Source organism: Thalassophryne amazonica, chromosome 15 (assembly GCF_902500255.1).
Source record: "Thalassophryne amazonica chromosome 15, fThaAma1.1, whole genome shotgun sequence".
Classification (NCBI taxonomy): domain Eukaryota; kingdom Metazoa; phylum Chordata; class Actinopteri; order Batrachoidiformes; family Batrachoididae; genus Thalassophryne; species Thalassophryne amazonica.
This window is the reverse complement of record NC_047117.1, coordinates 74,998,878-75,021,443: the sequence shown is the minus strand read 5'-3', so window position 1 is coordinate 75,021,443 and position 22,566 is coordinate 74,998,878. Positions and strand designations below refer to the sequence as shown.

The following is a 22,566-nucleotide window of genomic DNA, read 5'->3' as shown; positions in this document are numbered from 1 at the left end:
GCCATGCTACCAGCATAGTTGACAGTACAAATATACAGGAAATTTTTGGCTTTTGTTTCTATCTGCACCTGTGAGAATGACTTATCACTCCAAAGCGTGAGTGACAGTCTCTGCTACATTTGTTTGCACGCGTACTGTCATGCCTGCTGAGGCTGCCGCTGTCGCTCCTTCCTCCTAGCTCATTGCTCAGCAAGAACTTGGTTCTTCTCCTGCTCAGCCCTCTTTGCACCTGTTCTGACAGTAAGGTGCCAGGCTGCACGGCCCCCTGCACACCGCTCCTACGTGTTGGCATTGATGCTGCACATTTTAATATCCTTCTTGCAGACATCCTTGAAGCACAGGCGTGGTCAACCAGCCAAACGAGTGCCCTCTGCCAGCTCACCATACAGTAGACCTTTAGGAATGCAGTCTGGATCCATTCTCCTGACATGGCCAAGCCAATGAAGGCATCTTTCGCCAAGAATGGTGAACATGCTGCTCATGTTGGTACGTTTCAAGACCTCTGTGTTGGGCATCTTGTCCTGCCATCCGATGTGCAGAATTCATCTGAGGCACCTCAGATGGTAGCTGTTGAGCTTTGTCTCATGTCTGGTGCAGGCGGTCCGTGCCTCACTACCGTAGAGAAGTGTGCTGAGCACACAGGTCTGGTAGACGCACAGTTTTGTCTTCTCATTGAGGCTGGAGTTGTTCCAGACTCTGTGGCTTCATCTTGCTATAACTGCTGCTGCCTTCACAATCCTGCTGTTCACCTCTGTATCAATGGAGAGTCAGTTAGAGATGGTTGACCCAAGTTATGTGAAGTACTTCTTGACTCCCAGGCTGTACCCATCAATGTCAATGTTCGGGGGAGCAACTGTGCCTGCCCCATGAAGTTTGTCTTCTTCAGACTGATGGTCAGGCCGAACTCCTTGCAGGCATGAGAGAGGCAGCTTAGAATAAGCCTTTCATATCTACATGGATGCGGGGCCCTCTTGGAGGCCTCCGTGTTGATGCAGTAGTCCAGAACGGACACTGCTTACACTGCTTTTCACATTTCACTGCACAATTGGAAGACTAAAGAAAAAGAAGAGGAATCAGTGGTCGCTCCCTTATACACTATTACAAACCCTTGTATTTGTGAAATGGAGGAGAGAGAAAGCAAGAGAGAAAGAGTCCCCATTGCAAAAGAAACAAAAATGTGAAGGAAAACAGAATCACGATCAACTTGCTGAAAATGAAAAGTCATCAACTTAAAGACAGTTTGTTTTGATGAGCTACTTTAAACAAGTATGACAAACTTAAATTAGATTCTTAACTGTCAAAACTCAGGAAATCCTTCTAAGTTTAACAATCAGCTCTTTAAATATTTGTCAGTTTGTTGCTAGGATGAACACAAACTTCATTAATGAATTTCGCAAACCCTTATAAAACATTTGGGCTTGCAGATGATCTTGAGTCTGTGAATTCAGATACCACATTTAATTGTAAAGATATGAATAAATGAATAAAACTCATAACAAAACAACTTTACAGTGATCCCGTGTGGCTGAAAGGTGAGGGCAGAAGCAAAGCTTCTAAATGCCCACCCCTTATACTAAAAATAAGAAATATGAACACACATTTATACACGCATGCAACCATAAACACAATTTCATAAATACATATCTACACACACACACACACACACACACATACCTACATGCACATACACACATGAGAAAGAAAAAATAACAGTAACAGTGTAACAGTGATGATCTGATACCAACAATAGTAAACGGAATACCATTGAATTCTCAAAGTTCATTCAATATATTCAAGTTTCCATTCAGTATATATTTAGGATTCATTCAATATATTTGAGTTTCCATCCAATATATTCAAGTTTCCATTCAATATATATTTAGGATTCATTCAATATATTTGAGTTTCCATTCAATATATTCAAGTTTCCATTCAATATATATTTAGGATTCATTCAATATATTTGAGTTTCCATCCAGTATATTCAAGTTTCCAATCAATATGTATTCAAGCTTCCATTCAATATATTCAAGTTATACATTCGCAGTCTAGCAACACATACAACACAAAATGTAATTCTGTCTTACTTTAGTCCCTGGCTTTTTATTTTTATAAACTGTATTCCTTACTGGCCTCTACTGGTGGTTGGCTCTCACTGCGATATTGTACCACTTCCTGTTCCGGAGCACAGCGGTGTTTTGCTGTATCTGTTAGCTGTTTAATCTGCGCAGTTAGATTGATCTAAATAACTAGATAACGATTTGTTTCACATTGTAATCTTCACGTCCCTTAAATAAAGCACTCTCTCTGCTGAATCACCTGTAAATTATTTACACATTATTCACTTTGTGTGTTTTTAGGAATCTGCTAGCTTAGCGCAGCTACTAGCTCTTAGCCGGTTTAGCATGGCTGCTTCTCCTGTCTCTCCCGCACTTTTCTGCTCTGGGTGTGAAATGTTTAGTTATTCCTCGGCCTCCTTTAGCAGTAACAGTACTTGTAATAAGTGTAGCTTATTCGTAGCTTTGGATGCCAGGCTGGGCGAATTGGAGACTCGGCTCCGCACCTTGGAAAATCCTACAGCTAGCCAGGCCCCTGTAGTTGGTGCGGACCAAGGTAGCTTAGCCGCCGTTAGTTTCCCTCCAGCAGATCCCGAGCAGCCGGGAAAGCAGGCCGACTGGGTGACTGTGAGGAGGAAGCGTAGTCCTAAACAGAAGCCCCGTGTACACCGCCAACCCGTTCACATTTCTAACCGTTTTTCCCCACTCGGCGACACACCCGCCGAGGATCAAACTCTGGTTATTGGCGACTCTGTTTTGAGAAATGTGAAGTTAGCGACACCAGCAACCATAGTCAAATGTCTTCCGGGGGCCAGAGCAGGCGACATTGAAGGAAATTTGAAACTGCTGGCTAAGGCTAAGCGTAAATTTGGTAAGATTGTAATTCACGTCGGCAGTAATGACACCCGGTTACGCCAATCGGAGGTCACTAAAATTAACATTGAATCGGTGTGTAACTTTGCAAAAACAATGTCGGACTCTGTAGTTTTCTCTGGGCCCCTCCCCAATCGGACCGGGAGTGACATGTTTAGCCGCATGTTCTCCTTGAATTGCCGGCCGTCTGAGTGATGTCCAAAAAATGAGGTGGGCTTCATAGATAATTGGCAAAGCTTCTGGGGAAAACCTGGTCTTGTTAGGAGAGACGGCATCCATCCCACTTCGGATGGAGCAGCTCTCATTTCTAGAAATGTGGCCAATTTTCTTAAATCCTCCAAACCGTGACTATCCAGGGTTGGGACCAGGAAGCAGAGTTGTAGTCTTACACACCTCTCTGCAGCTTCTCTCCCCCTGCCATCCCCTCATTACCCCATCCCCGTAGAGACGGTGCCTGCTCCCAGACCACCAACAACGAGTAAAAATCTATTTAAGCATAAAAATTCAAAAAGAAAAAATAATATAGCACCTTCAACTGCACCACAGACTAAAACAGTTAAATGTGCTCTATTAAACATTAGATCTCTCTCTTCTAAGTCCCTGTTAGTAAATGATATAATAATTGATCAACATATTGATTTATTATGCCTTACAGAAACCTGGTTACAGCAGGATGAATAAGTTAGTTTAAATGAGTCAACACCCCTGAGTCACACTAACTGCCAGAATGCTCGTAGCATGGGCCGAGGCGGAGGATTAGCAGCAATCTTCCACTCCAGCTTATTAATTAATTAAAAACCCAGACAGAGCTTTAATTCATTTGAAAGCTTGACTCTTAGTCTTGTCCATCCAAATTGGAAGTCCCAAAAACCAGTTTTATTTGTTGTTATTTATCATCCACCTGGTCGTTACTGTGAGTTTCTCTGTGAATTTTTGGACCTTTTGTCTGACTTAGTGCTTAGCTCAGATAAGATAATTATAGTGGGCGACTTTAACATCCACACAGATGCTGAGAATGACAGTCTCAACACTGCATTTAATCTATTGTTAGACTCGATTGGCTTTGCTCAAAATGTAAATGAGTCCACCCACCACTTTAATCATACCTTAGATCTTGTTCTGACTTATGGTATGGAAATTGAAGACTTAACAGTACGAGGGCTGTCAATAAAGTATAGGTCCTTTTTATTTTTTTCAAAAACTATATGGATTTCATTCATATGTTTTTACGTCAGACATGCTTGAACCCTCGTGCGCATGCGTGAGTTTTTCCACGCCTGTCGGTGACGTCATTCGCCTGTGAGCACTCCTTGTGGGAGGAGTCGTCCAGCCCCTCATCGGAATTCCTTTGTCTGAGAAGTTGCTGAGAGACTGGCGCTTTGTTTGATCAAAATTTTTTCTAAACCTGTGAGACACATCGAAGTGGACACGGTTCGAAAAATTAAGCTGGTTTTCGGTGAAAATTTTAACGGCTGATGAGAGATTTTGAGGTGATACTGTCGCTTTAAGGACTTCCCATGGAGCGAGACGTCGTGCAGCACTCCCAGGCGCCGTCGTCAGCCTGTTTCAAGCTGAAAACCTCCACATTTCAGGCTCTATTGATCCAGGACGTCGTGAGAGAACAGAGAAGTTTCAGATGAAGTCGGTTTCAGCATTTTATCCGGATATTCCACTGTTAAAGGAGATTTTTTTAATGAAAGACGTGCGGACGGGTCCGCGCGTCGGGACGCAGCCGGCGCGGTGCAGCGGCACAGGAAAAACACCTCCGTGTTGATAACCATTTGTAAAATCCAGGTGGCTTTTGATGGCTTTCAGTGGAGTGAGTATATGAGAAATTGTTTAACAGCTGGACATGTTCCAACTTGTCCTTAAGGCTTCCAACGGAGGTGTTTTTCCTGTGGTGGAGCGTCGCGGCGGCTGCGAGCCGACGCTGCAATCCGCCCGCACGTCTTTCATTAAAAAAATCTCCTTTAACAGTGGAATATCCGGATAAAATGCTGAAACCGACTTCATCTGAAAATTACAGTAGAAGTCTTTCAGAAAGCGCTGTAACTAGGTTTAAGGATATGATTCCTTCTTTATGTTCTCTAATGCCATATACCAACACAGTGCAGAGTAGCTATCTAAACTCTGTAAGTGAGATAGAGTATCTCGTCAATAGTTTTACATCCTCATTGAAGACAACTTTGGATGCTGTAGCTCCTCTGAAAAAGAGAGCTTTAAATCAGAAGTGCCTGACTCCGTGGTATAACTCACAAACTCGCAGCTTAAAGCAGATAACCCGTAAGTTGGAGAGGAAATGGCGTCTCACTAATTTAGAAGATCATCACTTAGCCTGGAAAAAGAGTCTGTTGTTGTATAAAAATGCCCTCCGTAAAGCTAGGACATCTTACTACACATCACTAATTGAAGAAAATAAGAACAACCCCAGGTTTCTTTTCAGCACTGTAGCCAGGCTGACAAAGAGTCAGAGCTCTATTGAGCCGAGTATTCCTTTAACTTTAACTAGTAATGACTTCATGACTTTCTTTGCTAATAAAATTCTAACTATTAGAGAAAAAATTACTCATAACCATCCCGAAGACATCTTTGGCTGCTTTCAGTGATGCCGGTATTTGGTTAGACTCTTTCTCTCCGATTGTTCTGTCTGAGTTATTTTCATTAGTTACTTCCTCTAAACCATCAACATGTCTATTAGACCCCATTCCTACCAGGCTGCTCAAGGAAGCCCTACCATTAATTAATGCTTCGATCTTAAATATGATCAATCTATCTTTATTAGTTGGCTATGTACCACAGGCTTTTGAGGTGGCAGTAATTAAACCATTACTTAAAAAGCCATCACTTGACCCAGCTATCTTAGCTAATTATAGGCCAATCTCCAACCTTCCTTTTCTCTCAAAAGTTCTTGAAAGGGTAGTTGTAAAACAGCTAACTGATCATCTACAGAGGAATGGTCTATTTGAAGAGTTTCAGTCAGGTTTTAGAATTCATCATAGTACAGAAACAGCATTAATGAAGGTTACAAATGACCTTCTTATGGCCTCAGACAGTGGACTCATCTCTGTGCTTGTTCTGTTAGACCTCAGTGCTGCTTTTGATACTGTTGACCATAAAATTTTATTACAGAGATTAGAGCATGCCATAGGTATTAAAGGCACTGCGCTGCGGTGGTTTGAATCATATTTATCTAATAGATTACAATTTGTTCATGTAAATGGGGAATCTTCTTCACAGACTAAGGTTAATTATGGAGTTCCACAAGGTTCTGTGCTAGGACCAATTTTATTCACTTTATACATGCTTCCCTTAGGCAGTATTATTAGACAGCATTGCTTAAATTTTCATTGTTACGCAGATGATACCCAGCTTTATCTATCCATGAAGCCAGAGGACACACACCAATTAGCTAAACTGCAGGATTGTCTTACAGACATAAAGACATGGATGACCTCTAATTTCCTGCTTTTAAACTCAGATAAAACTGAAGTTATTGTACTTGGCCCCACAAATCTTAGAAACATGGCCTCTAACCAGATCCTTACTCTGGATGGCATTACCCTGACCTCTAGTAATACTGTGAGAAATCTTGGAGTCATTTTTGATCAGGTTATGTCATTCAGTGCGCATATTAAACAAATATGTAGGACTGCTTTTTTGCATTTGCGCAATATCTCTAAAATTAGAAAGGTCTTGTCTCAGAGTGATGCTGAAAAACTAATTCATGCATTTATTTCCTCTAGGCTGGACTATTGTAATTCATTATTATCAGGTTGTCCTAAAAGTTTCCTGAAAAGCCTTCAGTTAATTCAAAATGCTGCAGCTAGAGTACTAACAGGGACTAGAAGGAGAGAGCATATCTCACCCATATTGGCCTCTCTTCATTGGCTTCCTGTTAATTCTAGAATAGAATTTAAAATTCTTCTTCTTACTCATAAGGTTTTGAATAATCAGGTCCCATCTTATCTTAGGGACCTCATAGTACCATATCACCCCAATAGAGCGCTTCGCTCTCAGACTGCAGGCTTATTTGTAGTTCCTAGGGTTTGTAAGAGTAGAATGGGAGGCAGAGCCTTCAGCTTTCAGGCTCCTCTCCTGTGGAACCAGCTCCCAATTCGGATCAGGGAGACAGACACCCTCTCTACTTTTAAGATTAGGCTTAAAACTTTCCTTTTTGCTAAAGCTTATAGTTAGGGCTGGATCAGGTGACCCTGAACCATCCCTTAGTTATGCTGCTATACACTTAGACTGCTGGGGGGTTCCCATGATGCACTGAGTGTTTCTTTCTCTTTTTGCTCTGTATGCACCACTCTGCATTTAATTATTAGTGATTGATCTCTGCTCCCCTCCACAGCATGTCTTTTTCCTGGTTCTCTCCCTCAGCCCCAACCAGTCCCAGCAGAAGACTGCCCCTCCCTCAGCCTGGTTCTGCTGGAGGTTTCTTCCTGTTAAAAGGGAGTTTTTCCTTCCCACTGTCGCCAAGTGCTTGCTCACAGGGGGTCGTTTTGACCTTTGGGGTTTTTCCGTAATTATTGTATGGCTTTGCCTTACAATATAAAGAGCCTTGGGGCAACTGTTTGTTGTGATTTGGCGCTATATAAATAAAATTGTTTGATTGATTGATTTAACCTGTGATGTTGAACAGTGTGTATTGCTAGAGCAGTTGTGCTTAATGAAATGAGAACGTTGTGAAAAAAATTGAAAGTTATATGTACAGTTTTTCCTTCACAGTGCCAAAGTGAAATTTTTGGCCTGGTTTTTGTATATAAAGAAATTTTATAATGGCGTTTTTGTGGACTTGGTTAAAAGTACACTTATTATTACTATGAAACATTAATATAAAGTCGTATATCTATTGGTCATGTGACCTTTGACCTTAGGTGACCTACAATGGTTAAACTCAAGCTCACAGGTTATATGACATTAAAGTCATAGGTGCTTATGACATTATGACACTTCACCTAAAACACATTGAAACAAATACATGTAGTTAAATGAATAACAAAATGCAAAATGAAAATATAGCGATATACAAACATTATGATGAATTTAAAGTGAGAGAGAAAATCTGTGTACCTTTATGTAGCAGCTCTGTACTTGGAATAAAACCTGAAACAAGGTGTGATAAATGCACACAGAACTATATATTCTGGTATCATTGAATCACAAAGAATTAATCTGCATGAATCAGTGTCAAACATGTAAAGCGTTGGTGTTGCACTCGGATTACCTCTTCAAGTCGAAGATGTAAATGTGCCATCCTAACAAAGCAGTTTTTTTTTATCTTCTTTGTTGAGGAAAGATTCTTAAAATAGAAACTTCTATTCACAGATTTCAGTTTGTTTTTCCTCATTTTCCTTTTTCCACCAGAAAAACATTCTTGATATCAGTTTGTGGTGTAAAAAATGATTGGCATATATATATATATATATATATATATATATATATATATATATATATATATATATATATATATATATATATATATATATATTCCTTTTCAACAATGTGTGCGTTCAAGAGCAGCTTGTGAGGAAATGCAAAATATTACATCAGACTTTATTGTGTCTTCAGTAGTTGTGGGTGTTGGGACAGAGCGGTTTGAGTTCAAGGTCAAATACATACATTTATGCCTGCACGCACACACATGCATGTGCATCGTGTGAGAAGGCCTCACTGGCCCCTCTTTTAACACAGCAGGAGGATTTGATGTTCCTTTCTCTATAACGCTTTGCTTTCTCTGTGTGCTCCGTCTCCATCCTCTCTTTCATCACCATCCAACACCGCAACACGTGCATGCACTTTATTCCCCTTCAGGCGAGCAGTTGGTTGCCTGTGTCAGCCCCAGCACAGCATGGGCCGAACCCCGCTGGGTCAGACTCTGTTGATCAATCAACACCTTACTGATGGAGAGAGATGAAAGAGTGGAGGAAAGAGGGAAGGAGAGGGATGAAGAGATAGCCAGGCAGGAAAGGAACTGACAGATACGGGATTTGGAAGGCTAATAGTAATTTATAATGCCAGGATTGAGGAAGACCCTGTTCATAGCGAGAGCTAAAAATAAAATCCATCAAAGCTGTGCAGCTGTCAGAAAATCATACCAAAATGTCAGACATTTGACATGATTATATCAAGTCACTCGCCCACAGTTTGCTTTGCACCTGATCCTTTGCTTCGTGGTGTGGAATTGCTTGGTATTACTACATACCCACACCCCTGTCAGTCAGTGTTATATAGCATTAATACCAAGCAGTTCTGTACGTATATCTGTGCAGACATTATTTTGTCTCTCTGACAATGCAATGACTATTGAAGGGAGATGCAGTGCAAAGTTGCATTTAATTTTATGAAATTTGTTAAAATGAAATCTTTAAACTGTGTTTTCTGTATTCAGCACAGTGACTTAGTGGTTAGCACAGTTGCCTCAAAGCAAGAAGGTCATGGGATCGAATCCCACCTATGGCCTTACTGTGTAGAGTTTGCATGTTCTCCCTGTGTATGTGTGGGTTTCCTCCCACATCCAAAAACACGCAGGTTAGGTGAACTGGAAACCTTATAATTATTCAGGCCTCCCTTGTAAAAGAAATCTCTATCTGAATGGGACTAACCTGGTTAAATAAAGGTTAAATAAGGGTTAAATAAATAACCCTGCCATAATCATTAGAGATTATGGCAGTAGTAAAATATGGTACTATTACTGTTGTATTTGCACAACTCAGCCACTAATCATCATTGGCATTAGACGAATAAGATATTAATCTTACTGGCCTTTAGAGTGTGTGTGTGTGTGTGTGTGTGTGTGTGTGTGTGTGTGTGTGTGTGTGTGTGTGTGTGTGTGTGTGTGTGTGTGTGTGTGTGTGTGGCACCACATTCTTTTTTTGCTTGTGTTGCTGTGAGTTATTTTCTCTGCTAGATTTCACTTAAATGAAACATTGAGTAATAAACCTTTTGATAACATTACATAGCTCACTCCAAATGTTTCTGAATTTAAAATTAAGATTTTAAATTCAGGCGCAGTTTATCTATTATGTGCTTCTCATTATGAATTTGTTTAAATGATATTTGTCTCGTGTCTTTAATTAAAATAAAATTAAAAAATGCGTACTAACTATCTAAGACAGGCATTAATCCAAAACAAAAAATAAATAATTAAAAATTTCACTGCTTCTTTTTTCCACCAGGTATCCTATATAAAGGCAATGGTGAGAACATTTTTATCTCCCAGCAGCCCCCCATCATCAGCAGCATTATGGGTAAGAAATGTTTTAAGCACTGAAGTCATGTTTGTATTTATTATCTGTATGATGGTTGATTATTTTGTATAAATTGCTGAACTGTGACTTTTTTCAGGACTACTCAATCCTGATATTTTTGTTTCTGTGCTGCATGTTTCATACTTGTAGCCACACACACACACACTGTTAACAAATAAGCTTGTCTTTTCTGAAGACAGTTTTTTCTCCCTCCAGTCATTCATGACACGATACAATTTACTTGTGTGTTATCAACATAATGCAATACCATATCAATGCAATGCAGAAATATATTTCAGAAGAAACACAGAACGCAGCACACACATTACAGTGTGCACCACTGTCTGTGCAAACAGGAGCTGCAGCGCACATTTTCCTCTCTGTGACTGACGCAAAGCTCCATTGTGTAGAGGAAATAATAAATATATATACTCTGTGCACCAGTGCAAATGTATCTGTGTGTGTGCACCTGTGTGTGTCCCTCTGCTTGTCATAACATATGTGTAACACTAGGCACCGTGCATTATGACAAAATACAGAAATACAGCACTGGTTGCGTTGCAGAAAATTCTCAGTCACATCACCAGCATGCACACCCCTAGCAGCAGTACTTGCTTTTCTGCACAGTTCTGGCAAAACACACATTCATGTTACATCACTGTGTGGTGAGTGGCTGACTTTAATGAGCACATCCTCCTCAGCTGTGTCAATTTTGACTGGGCTGTTGTGAGCTAATCTTTAATGTCTCTAACACTCTGGGTGCTGGAAAAAATGAATAAATACCACTGGGATCCATCGTAGCTGCTCAGAGTGTTTTTGTGCCATGAGTACTACCTCTGGGCATTCGAGGGCATGTTTTACTCCACTCCAAGTTTGGGATATGGGTTTCGCACCCAAGCCATGGATCTGGTGTGACAGTAATAATAAGAAAAAGACATTTTAGCTCTGTTGATCACGAGCCGAGCCTGTGGTATTACTGATTCTCTGTTATTGTCCATCCTTTGTTCATCAACTTTTAGTTCAAATTGCTACTCTGCCTATTGTTTCAATTAGAGCGGCATGAAATTTTTCCCATGCCGACTAGACCCATAGAGTTTTAAAATACTGGTCAGAAACTTGAAGTTCCATCCACAGATCCCACAGAAAGCAGGGATTTATTTTTAATTAGAGCAACGCTGCAAAAAGCTACTCTTCCTGTGGCTGTCATTAATCACGTTCTAATTCATGTCTCAGCGGAGCTGTATTATAACTACTCTTTTATATTGAACTTCAAGGCCATATTGCTGTGAAGGCTCAACAGCCACATCAGTGCCAGCAGCAGTGCTGCTCGTCGACATGATCCTGACGCTGAAATCTTTTGGTCTCTGTTTTGTAATTCTGGCAGCAAATTGCAAACTAAATCATTGAAATGAGCAGCATTTACAGAATGATGCTGAAAAATGTAAGTAGACTCTTTTAATGAAAAGCCAGCAAACACATTTACAGTAAATTGGTATTTAAAGTAAAAATTTAGCATGATTTTAGCAAGAAGTCATCGTTTACTCCCTGTTATGACCATTATCCGCGGCTTATTTATAGTAAATACATTTTAGCCCCTTAAGATAATTAAGGTGAAAATGAAAGTAAGCAAATTTCTAAAAAGCATTTTGACAGAGCAGAAAATCGCTTGATAATGCAACCCTATTGCCATGGGCATCTTGTTGCCATGGAGTCTGAAAGATGCACTTTCATATCCAATGAATCAACAGTGTATCAAACCAGAACCATTTGGATTGAACCTCTTCACAGAGATGAATGCAGTTTTGATGCAACTAGTGGTCTACATTAATGGAACTTTCTTTGCAAAAAGTGTGTTTTGAGCAGGACTGTGATTAAATATAAAAAAAAAAAAACAGTGACAAATATTTCAATATGCTTTTGACCCAGTATTGTGCATATTTTTTTTTATTCTAAACTATGAATAAATAGGTATCCATCGAGAGATTTAGCCATGCAAAAAGTGGGACCAAAAACAAAAAGGTCAGACCTTGTGAGACACAGTGTGGATGTCAACATCTTTTCCTAGGAAACGGACGCCGCCGCAGCATCTCCTGCCCCAGCTGTAATGGGCAGGCTGAGGGCAACAAGCTCCTGGCACCGCTCGCTCTGGCTTGTGGAGCAGATGGCAGCATCTTTGTCGGAGACTTCAACTATATCAGGAGGATCTTTCCCTCTGGGAATGTCACCAGCGTCATGGAGCTGAGGTAAGATGGTTGCGAGAGGATCGTGCTGCGGCAGTGTAAGTGAGTTCAACTGAATCCAGAATGTATATCTTCTACTATCACATACATAAAGGTCTCACTCATTTTTGGTTTGGCTTCATGTTCCCAGTGGTCACTTAGATGTAAAATCTTGAAGATCTGCATTTTAATTAATAAAATAGCATTTATAATTATCGCTATGCATTGGTTTTGTGGATATCTGTCTCTAATCTGTTTGAATTCATTTCATTGGCCTTTCATGTTTTTGAAGCGGCGCTTGAAGGCACAAATTCAGAGTGAGATAAACTCTCGGCCAACTGGACATTTTGCCACAACAGTAATAAACATTGGAACACTCCACTGCATTTTCTCCTCAGCCAAACTGCTAAAAGATAAAAGAAAGTTCTGAATTTAGATAAAGAATGGCAGAGCAAACTGTACCCAGCTCCCTTTTTCTTTAAAAATCTCGAGTGTAACAACCATCTGAAAACTTGTTTTTTTTCCCATATTGCCATTGTCTTCTGTAAACAGAATTCCATTACAGATGGTGGGATTATTGCTGATCATCTTCACATCTGAACTGCAACTTTCTACTGTTTTTTTTTTCCAGTGAATGCAACTTCTATCATCTAATTATATTCATCAAACTGTCTACTAACTGTCCTCTCTTTCTTTCCTCTGCTTCCACTAAATTAAAGAAACAAAGATTTCAGACATAGGTAAGAGTGATGAATCCTTTTTCCGTATGTTATGCTCCCCTGCTTGTGCAGCAAATTCTAGTCTGCACAGTCTGCATGACTCTACATTTTAGTGAAAAGGGAGGAAAAAAAACATTCAGGCTTTTAGCACAAGGTCAAAGTGCAGTACATCACATGATGCTGTTAACATGTTAAATCTGCAGCAATCATTTCTCCTGTGCAGATTAACGGGGCTCTAAATGTGCAGACTGGAACATACAGGGGAAGTGTTTAACAGGTGCTCTGGCATCTATTGCAAGTGGTAACGAAATCTTTCTGTTACCCCTGTTTTCGTCCTTCAGCCTCATTTTCTTTTATGCTTTTTATTCACACAAAATAAGCCACGTCTTCTGTTGTCAGCTCAGATAAATGAAGTTGTCATTGGTTTTGTAGAAGCCCTTCACAAGGAGAGACATAGAGGGAGCAAAAGGGATGAGAAAATTATTACAGATCTGATATATTCTCTTTATTTTCCCATCCCTCCCAGATCCAAATTTACTGTCCTTTTATAAGCAGCCTGGTCTTGTTCACAAGAGAAGGCCTTAACATTAGCATTTATAGAGTAAATATTTCCTTTGGTATGTGTTAATGCTTGCCAGAGTTATGTCAATGTCACTAAAACAAACCGTAATTCAAACCTCAGGCAAAGGCACAAATATACTTTTAACTACACAGCTACATGAATGAAACATACGCATTTGGTCTTAATTTTGAGCATTCTTCAAGTACATGTTTTTTGGCTTCTCACATTGAATTCACCACAGCTGATCTAATATGTATATATGTTTTACGCTACATGCCTGCCGCAACTCCAAATATACATTGAAAAAAGTGAAACACAGTGCACTTCATTCAAAGTACTTATTTACGTACATTGGTCTAATGGAAAATTGTGGTTTCCAGTTTAAATCTGCTGGAATCACTTTACAAAATCCTAAATATACATTGTGAGAAACTAAAAAAAAATAGCTGTAACAAATTACATCAATTTTTTTAAGTTGATCCAAAGTAGCATTTTTTTTTCAGTGTATGGAAAATAGAGCACTGGTGATCTTGAACTAGGAAGCTTCCGTTTTGGAAGTAAGTCCACTAGTATTATTGCCAATCAGTTTCACAGCGGCGGTAGTACCGGGAGAGCTGTTGGTGAAACAACAACAAAACAAAAATGGCAGAAAGTTGTACAGTGGGACAAATCAGTATTTGATCCATTGTCGATTTTGCAAGTTTTCCCACCTACAAAGAATGGAGACGTCTGTAAGTTTTATCGTAGGTACAATTCAACTGTGAGAGACAGAATCTTGCATCATACACATAGTGATGCAAAGGACCTGACAAATGTGTTGGTATTTTATAGAGTAACTATGAAACTGCATCATTCAAAAGTAAACACACCTTACACAGTAAAAACTATAGAGAGTAATTAAATATCATTTATTGATGAAAATTTCACATAATAAATGTCCATGTTTTGAATGATGAGCTCAATGTAGTGTCGAGAACTATATACTAGGGATTTTTTTTAACCCATAGTCCTGTATCATATAAAACCTAGAACCCCGGTTGAATAATAAACAAAGAACGGAAAAAGATCCAAAATGTTTTGGATTTTTTTTCCCTTTTTTGTTTATTTTTTATTTTTTGGAAAGCCACCCAAATGCAACCGAGTATAAAAATTTCAAAGTTAGTCATGGGTGAACTTTTTTCATCAAATACAAAAAACAAAAACAACAACAAAAACATTGGTTTTCATTATTTTATAGCAAAAACTCACCAGAATATCATACAGGACTGTGAGGTTGTAAAAAGATTATCCCTACTATACATGTGTATGAATCCTGTACAAAACTACATAAATTTTATATTTTCTGTGACATGAGAAAGTTGTGACTTTAGTTTTCTTTGTCACTTGATTGCAAAAATGAGCAACATCTGCCACAAGAGAGGAGCACTTTCTTCACATCTCTTTATTTAACTCGCTGTGATGATTCTATTCTGCACCTGTTCTACTTTCCTCTACAGAAGCAGCTCCACTTTGTGATTTTTCTTTTCTTTTTTTTTTTTAGCTTGATACATTTGCTGCTTGCTGTTTCTTTTTTCTCCTTCTTTCCATTCCAACTCTCCTGAACATTCAGCTCAAGTGTTACTTTCACAGGATTTTCATATCTGTTAATACACACACTGAGTCACTCCACACCTGGAGCCACTTTGCCACCAGCTAGACAAAATGAATGAATTCATTTTTGACTCCAAAATGCATTAAATTTCACTCTTTAATTGAAATGCAATTTCCTCTCAGGAAAGCTAGTTTTGGCACGGAGCTGCTCCTACCAGCAGCCTTCTTATTTTCCTATTCACACCATCTTAACTGTGCTCTACTCATTCCGTCTTATCGCTGTTTTACTCCTACTTTTCTTTAATACCTCATCTGTTCTGTGCTTTGCTGCTGCACTTCATTTATTTTCATTCCTTTTTCCTTCAGTCTGAAAGTTGTCCTAGCTGTGCTTTCTATCCTGTCTGCATTTCTGTTTCTTTTTCTGTTTCTCTTTTTTCTTCTGATTTCTTTGTCTCTTTATACTGTGTGTCATCTTTTAATGTGTTCAGACAATCATAGAATGTCCTCCTGCATTCTGCAGATGTTTATTATTCAAATGAACCCTCAATCCCCCTCTCATGCATGCACACACATTGAGACATGTCTAAAATAATAAAGGAATTGACACAAGTTTTTGTTTTTTTTGAAAATGGCAAATTTTGAGGCACAGTTACCAAGATGAGTGTGTGAGGTGTTGTGGCACCATCACAAAATTCTCACAGAGATGCAAGATTAGATCAGTTCCCCCTAACACAGCTGTGTTTGAACTGGTGCTTGCTTTGCATGGGTGCAGACACATTGGCGAGTGTAAGGGCAACTGTGGACACACAGGGCCTCACATTTTATTTATACATGTAGCAGCTGATTTGTAAAACAATGCAGATATCAGTTTGAATGACACAGAAACACTGAAATCAATGATCGGTCAAACAAAGAGGTCTGTCTTTGAGCAGACAAAAAGCAGCTAATGTATCTACAGTGCATCCAGAAAGTATTCACAGCGCTTCACTATTTCCACATTTTGTTATGTTGCAGCCTCATTCCAAAATGGATGAAATTCATTTCTTTCCCTCAAAATTCCACACACAAAACTCCATAATGACAATGTAAAAACTGTTTTGTTTTGTTTTTTGTAAATTTATTAAAAATAAAAAAAACTAAGAAATTCCACTGATCACGTTTTAGATGTTCCTACAGCTTAATTGGAGTCCACCTGGGGTAAATTCAGTTGACTGAACATGATTTGGAAAGGCACACACCTGTCTACATATAGGGTCCCACAGTTAGTGCATGTCAGAGCACAAACCAAGCATGAACTCAAAGGAATTGTCTGTAGACCTCCGAGACAGGATTGTCTCGAGGCACAGAAACAAGGGTACAGAAACATCTGTAAATAAAAGACATTCAGATTCACCGGGACTCTTCCTAGAGTTGGCCACCCATCTAAACTAGATTGGGAGCAGAAGGGCCTTAGCCAGGGAGGTGACCAAGAACCCGATGGTCACTCTGTCAGAGCTCCACCATTCCTCTGTGGAGAGAGGAGAACCTTCCAGAAAGGCAACCATCTCTGCAGCAATCCACCAATCAAGCCTGTATGGTAGAGTGGCCAGACAGAAGCCACTCCTTAGTAAAAGGCACATGACAGCTCGCCTAGAGTTTGCCAAAAGGCATCTAAAGGACTCTCAGACCATGAGAAACAAAATTTTCTGGTCTGATGAGACAAAGATTGAACTCTTTGGTGTGATTGCCAGGCGTCATTTTTGGAGGAAACCAGGCACCATCCCTACAGTGAAGCATGGTAGTGGCAGTAGCATGCTGAGGGGATGTTTTTCATCAAAAGGAACTGGGAAACTAGTCAGGATTGAGGGAAAGATGCAGCAATGTACAGAGACATCCTGGATGAAAATCTGCTCCAGAGCGCTCTTGACCTCAGACTGGGGCGACGGTTCATTTTTCAGCAAGGCAATGACCCTAAACACACAGCCAAGATTTCAAAGGAGTGTCTTCAGGACAACTTTGTGAATGTCCTTGAGTGGCCCAGCCAGAGCCCAGACCTGAATCCAATTGAAGATCTCTGGAGAGATCTGAAAATGGCTGTGCACCGACGCTCCTCATCCAACCTGATGGACCTTGAGAGGTGCTGCAAAGAGGAATGAGCAAAAACTGCCCAAAGATAGGGGCACCAAGCTTGTGGTATCATATTCAAGAAGACCTGAGGCTGTAATTATTGCCAGAGGTGCGTGTTGTGTGGGCCGCTGAAGAGGAGGTACTGCTGGCCCACCACCACCAGAGGGCGCCTCGCCTGGAGTGCGGGCTCCAGGCACCAGAGGGCGCTGCCGCCTCACAGGAGCAGCCAAGGTGACAGCCGTCACCTATCAACTGAGACAGCTGACATCCATCAGCGGAGGGGTATATCAGCTGGACGGCATCTCCACCTCATTGCCGAGATATCGCTCTACTAAGGAGGTAACGTACTCAGCCAGTCGCTTCATTTCAGAGGAATAACACTTTATCGCTTGTGCCTAAGACAGCTGAAGACTGTATTGGACATATATCGGATAAGTACCCATATTCCTACACTGCAGTGTTGTTTTTGATTAGAGGTGGAGGTGGTGTTTCCACCCTACGTGTTGCTGGGTGCAGCCGCACCCACATCTGACTGTTTCTGTTCCTCGCCAGCAGTACCGGATCCGACGAGCGGAGGCAGTGGCCACCTGGGAGTTCGGGACTTGGCGGCTCCAGTATTCCCGGGGTTCGGTGGCAGAGGAAATCGGGTGGTTCCGGTTCGACTCGGACAGACGTCTCCTATCGTCGAGCCTGCCCACACGACACCATTGGAATTGGTTTATTTCCACAATTGTGATCTGTTGTGTTTGTTGTGCGTGTTCACAACAGTAAAGCCTTGTTATTTGACTTTCTTCATTGTCCGTTCATTTGCGCCCCCTGTTGTGGGTCCATGTTCCTCACTTTCCCCAACAGTGCGTCAACAAAGTATTGAACGAAGTTTGTGAATACTTGTGTACATTTGATTTTTTTTTTTTTTTATAAATCCCCCCCACACACACACACACACACAAAAAAAAACTTTGTACAGGTACAGGAATTTTTTATAGTTCTTCCATTTTGTGGGCTTGTTTTAAGATGGCTCTGTGATGCAATGCTGCAGAAGTGTAGTGTTGCCAGGTGCCACTCTGAATAATGTGGGGACGTAACCCAGTACCTTTGGACGTAAGTGCAAATTATGGTGCACATAGTTTGCAGTATACCAAAAAAAAAAATCACACGTTATTATCATCATTATTAATAATTACTTCAAACATATTGTTCACTGCAAGGTGCATTTGAAGATTGTTAATGGTACTAATGTGATTTATGATATTCTGGATAGTACTGAGATTCTGTAAAAGTGCAGCATCACTAAACCAGTTGTTTTGTTTCTGTGCTGTTTTGTTTGTCACGTCCTTCAACAGCAACAACCCTGCTCATCGTTACTATCTAGCTAATGACCCGGTAACAGGCCAGCTCTACGTGTCAGACACTAACTCACGCAGAATCTACCGTCCCAAGATGCTGAGCGGTGCCCGGGACCTCATCAGTAAGCCTTCAGATGTTAAGTAGTCTTGTTTCAGATCTAGAAAAGGGTTCCGTGCTCACATTAGGTTCTCTTTTGACTTCATAATGACAATCAGGTGTTTCAAATGTTGAATAGATTTTTCTTTAATGTCCTTTTGCATCTGTGTGTTTTCCGCGCTGCTGGCAGGTGTTGGTCATCAACTCTGTAATGCATTAAATGTACAATGTGTGCGTTTAGGTAATGGAGAGGTCGTGGCCGGTACAGGTGAACAGTGCCCTCCATTTGATGAAGCACGTTGTGGAGATGGAAGAAAAGCTACTGAGGCTCAACTGCTGGGACCCAAAGGTGAACTTACAAAAGAACACACACACAATCACTTATTACACATTTACACATAGAAGAGTAGAGCACTGCACTCATAGAACACAAACCTCGGCCAAAACTACTTTCCAATTCCACAAAATTTTACCTTTGAAAAACTTTTCCAAGGTCAAGTGTTATTTGTCGGACGCAGCCCGGAGAACCGACCAGCGTTTGAAGGACCCAGTATAAAATAAGCAGAGCACGGTACAAAGGATAACAGAGTTTAATAAACATAACAGTGATGTGAAAAATATAAAAGTGCGCGGTCTGGCGTGGTGGATTGCGGTGCGCTCCCAGCAGCGCTAACGGTCCGGAGCCAGAACCGGTTCGGACCCAAGGACCCCGCCGACACCCCCCAGGTGGCCGCGACAAACCGAGTCTGTGAAAGAAGAAATCATTATGGGAGTCCACACTCAACACACAGAGAGACCACTCAAAGGTGTACAAACAGCAAACACTTCCTGGCCTAATTGCAAATCAGCTTCCCACCCTGCAGGCATAGAACACCCTGTTCACAAAACTCCACTGCAGTGGAAGCTGATTTAAACGACCAACATACAGCTCAATATAATAAGGTGTGAGGGACACCACATTTACTGACTGTATAAATGTTAGTCACAAAATCTAACGTACCTCAGGAAGTGTGCTGACGAGCGTGAGACCTCACCCCCTCCTCTTACACAGACCATGCATCAAACCTGGACGTTCTCTGCATCCACTGATGATGAGATGGCTCTTGAGACGACGATCTCACCCGTCTGGTCACAAGGTCAAGTCTCTGGCAAATACACACTGTGTACTCCAGTCTTAAATGCCACCATGTTCCAATCCATGTAGATGCACCACAGCTGTGAGTCCTGACGAGCCGCAGGTGATCAGCCTCAGGTGATCAGGGTGAGGTCCTGATAAACTCAGCTACACAGCCACTCAGTCCCAAATGCAAGCCACCTGGAAGGAAAAACAAAAGACAGGACAAAAGACAGAAACAAAAAGGCAGCCAGGCCCCCCCAGCCATACAACAGTACCCCACCCTCACGGGAAGCCTCCCGGCGACCACACAAACCTGGCCCAGGAGAAACACCCCCCTCCAGGGACCACGGCTGGAAACCGTATCCGCATTCATCTTCCAACAGAATCTTCATCTAACAGAACGGTTGATGTCTTCTCCTCTGGCTGCATCTTTGCCCTTGTTTCTATCAGTCAATTAGCACAGGTGTGGCCAGGAGTTCTTGAACCTGTGCGGTCAGCCTTTGTCCAACCATGTTCACAGTCTGATTAGTCATAAAACAAAAAAGACAAACACAAACAACCAAAACACCCCCCCCCCCCTCCCCAGGGGACCGTCCCATCAAACCCCGGGAAGAGGAGAAAAGAAAAACACAACCCAAACTCAAGCTTACAAATAAAAATGCTAACACCCCCCCCCCCCCCTCCCCAGAGGACCGTTCCATCAAACCCCGGGAAGGGGAGAAAAGAAAAACAACCCAAACTTAAGCTAGCAAATAAAAACACTAACACCCCCCCCCCCCCCCCCCCCTCCCCAGAGGACCGTTCCATCAAACCCCGGGAAGGGGAGAAAAGAAAAACAACCCAAACTTAAGCTAACAAATAAAAACACTAACACCCCCCCCCCCCCCCTAACGACATGTAGGGACCAACACCCCCCAGAGGACATCCCGCCAGCTCCAGGAGTAATAACCACAGCCGAGGTCCCTCTGGGATCCAATGCCACCCACGGGGACTCCCAGCGCCTCCCAGAGGACCATTCCATCAACCCCAGGAGACGCCTCCCCTCATGACCAACGGACCCAGCCCCGTCCGTCTATGGCTAGATGGACCCACAGCCCTTTCCCCCCCCAGAGGACACCACAGTCAAACCCTGAGGGCGGAAACTGGGGGGAAAAACAAAAGGAGAAAAAAAAACATACAAACAAAACAACCCCAACCTCACCCCCTTGGCGCAGTGGAAACTGGAAGCACGTCCAGTGTCACCAACCGTGACTATACCCCAGAAGCCAACCGGGAGGAGTGGAACAGCGGTTATGGCAGACGGACAAAACAGCGCCACTCCTCCGACTTCTAAACCAGCCACCAACTGCGGGTATATCCCACTGCCCCAAACCTCAGCCACGCCGATGGCAGACGGCTCAAAGGCGCGCTGAAGCCGGAGGTGGAACAGGGAATGAACAAACAAAAAAAAAAGCAACAACACCCCGAAACCCCCCAGGTGCAGAGGTTATCTGGGAAACGCCCAGCATAACCAAACTGCACCACTCCAGCAACGCCGACACTACGGCTCACACGGCTGGAGCCAGAGGAGAAGAGAGCGAACAAAAAGAAAATACCCCAAACCCCCCCCCCCCCCTCCCGGGTGCAGAGGTTACCTGGGAAACGCCCAGCATAACCAAACTGCACCACTCCAGCAACGCCGACTCTACGGCACACCCGGCTGGAGTCAGAGGAGAAGAGAGGGCATAAAAAAAAAAAAAAAAAAAAAAGAAAAAACAACCCAATTACCACCCCATCACCCCCCAGGGGACCGTCCCATCAAACCCTGGGGAGGTGAAACTAAAAAAAATAAAAAGAAAGACTAACAGACTAACATAAAGTTGCTTGGGTCCTGTTTTGCTGCTCCAAACAGGCTGCAGGGTCACAACCCCAGACACTAATAGTGAAAAAAAAACAAAAAAAAATAAAATCCCACACAAAACCCAACTCAAAAAACACCCACAAGAAATGAACCAACACAAAACTAATCAGTGGTTTATACCGTCAAGCTCAAACAAATCGAACACACCTGTTCCAACTTAAGAGCTTAACGGTAATGTGACTCAGTCACCACAAGAGGGAGCCAGAGTGCTAAAAATGAAAAACCCTCTTTGGTAACTGAGAAAACAAACTCAAGCTGCTCTTCTGTGCGCAGCTGTGAGCAACACGCAACCAAAAATGTGATTCAACTAAATAACACCGGAACTGACACAACAGACGCAGTAGCTATCATTACCCGCGGAAACGGGGCTACGACTGTAACACAGGAAGCACCGCGACCCGTGCCACAGAGCTCCGCCATGCGCGTTCACCCATTACAGACCCATTCCTGCAGCTCCCGTTCAAACCTCTTATCCGGTCGAAGTGCGACGCGAAGCCGTCGCCAGTCACACTCCACCACGACCCACGGATAAGGCACAAACACAGGAAACACGGCTGCATGAGCGCTCAAATCAGTATTCAGTAATGGGTTCTCCAACGCGCACCATCCGGGCGGAGAGCACCCGCAACTGATCCGGATAACTTCTGAATGTCTGCTGCCGCCTTCCCGGCGCATTACCGTCTCTGCTACCGCTGGGTCCGTGATGTTTGGCCAGAGACTACTGTTA

The 22,566-nt window shown here is 42.1% G+C and overlaps 1 protein-coding gene across 11 annotated transcripts in view; it reads left to right on the top strand.

Moving 5' to 3' along the window:
* LOC117525661 (teneurin-3) overlaps positions 1–22,566 on the top strand; it is a 564,186-nt gene that overhangs the window by 445,443 nt on the left and 96,177 nt on the right. For 8 of the 11 annotated variants that reach the window (XM_034187583.1, XM_034187580.1, XM_034187576.1 and 5 more), the window contains 5 exons: positions 10,112–10,183; positions 12,249–12,426; positions 13,122–13,142; positions 18,723–18,847; positions 19,064–19,171. In XM_034187583.1, the coding sequence (XP_034043474.1) occupies positions 10,112–10,183; positions 12,249–12,426; positions 13,122–13,142; positions 18,723–18,847; positions 19,064–19,171 (504 nt within the window). The remainder of the gene's footprint in view (positions 1–10,111; positions 10,184–12,248; positions 12,427–13,121; positions 13,143–18,722; positions 18,848–19,063; positions 19,172–22,566) is intronic. The other 3 variants (XM_034187585.1, XM_034187579.1, XM_034187577.1) reach the window with 1 other exon arrangement.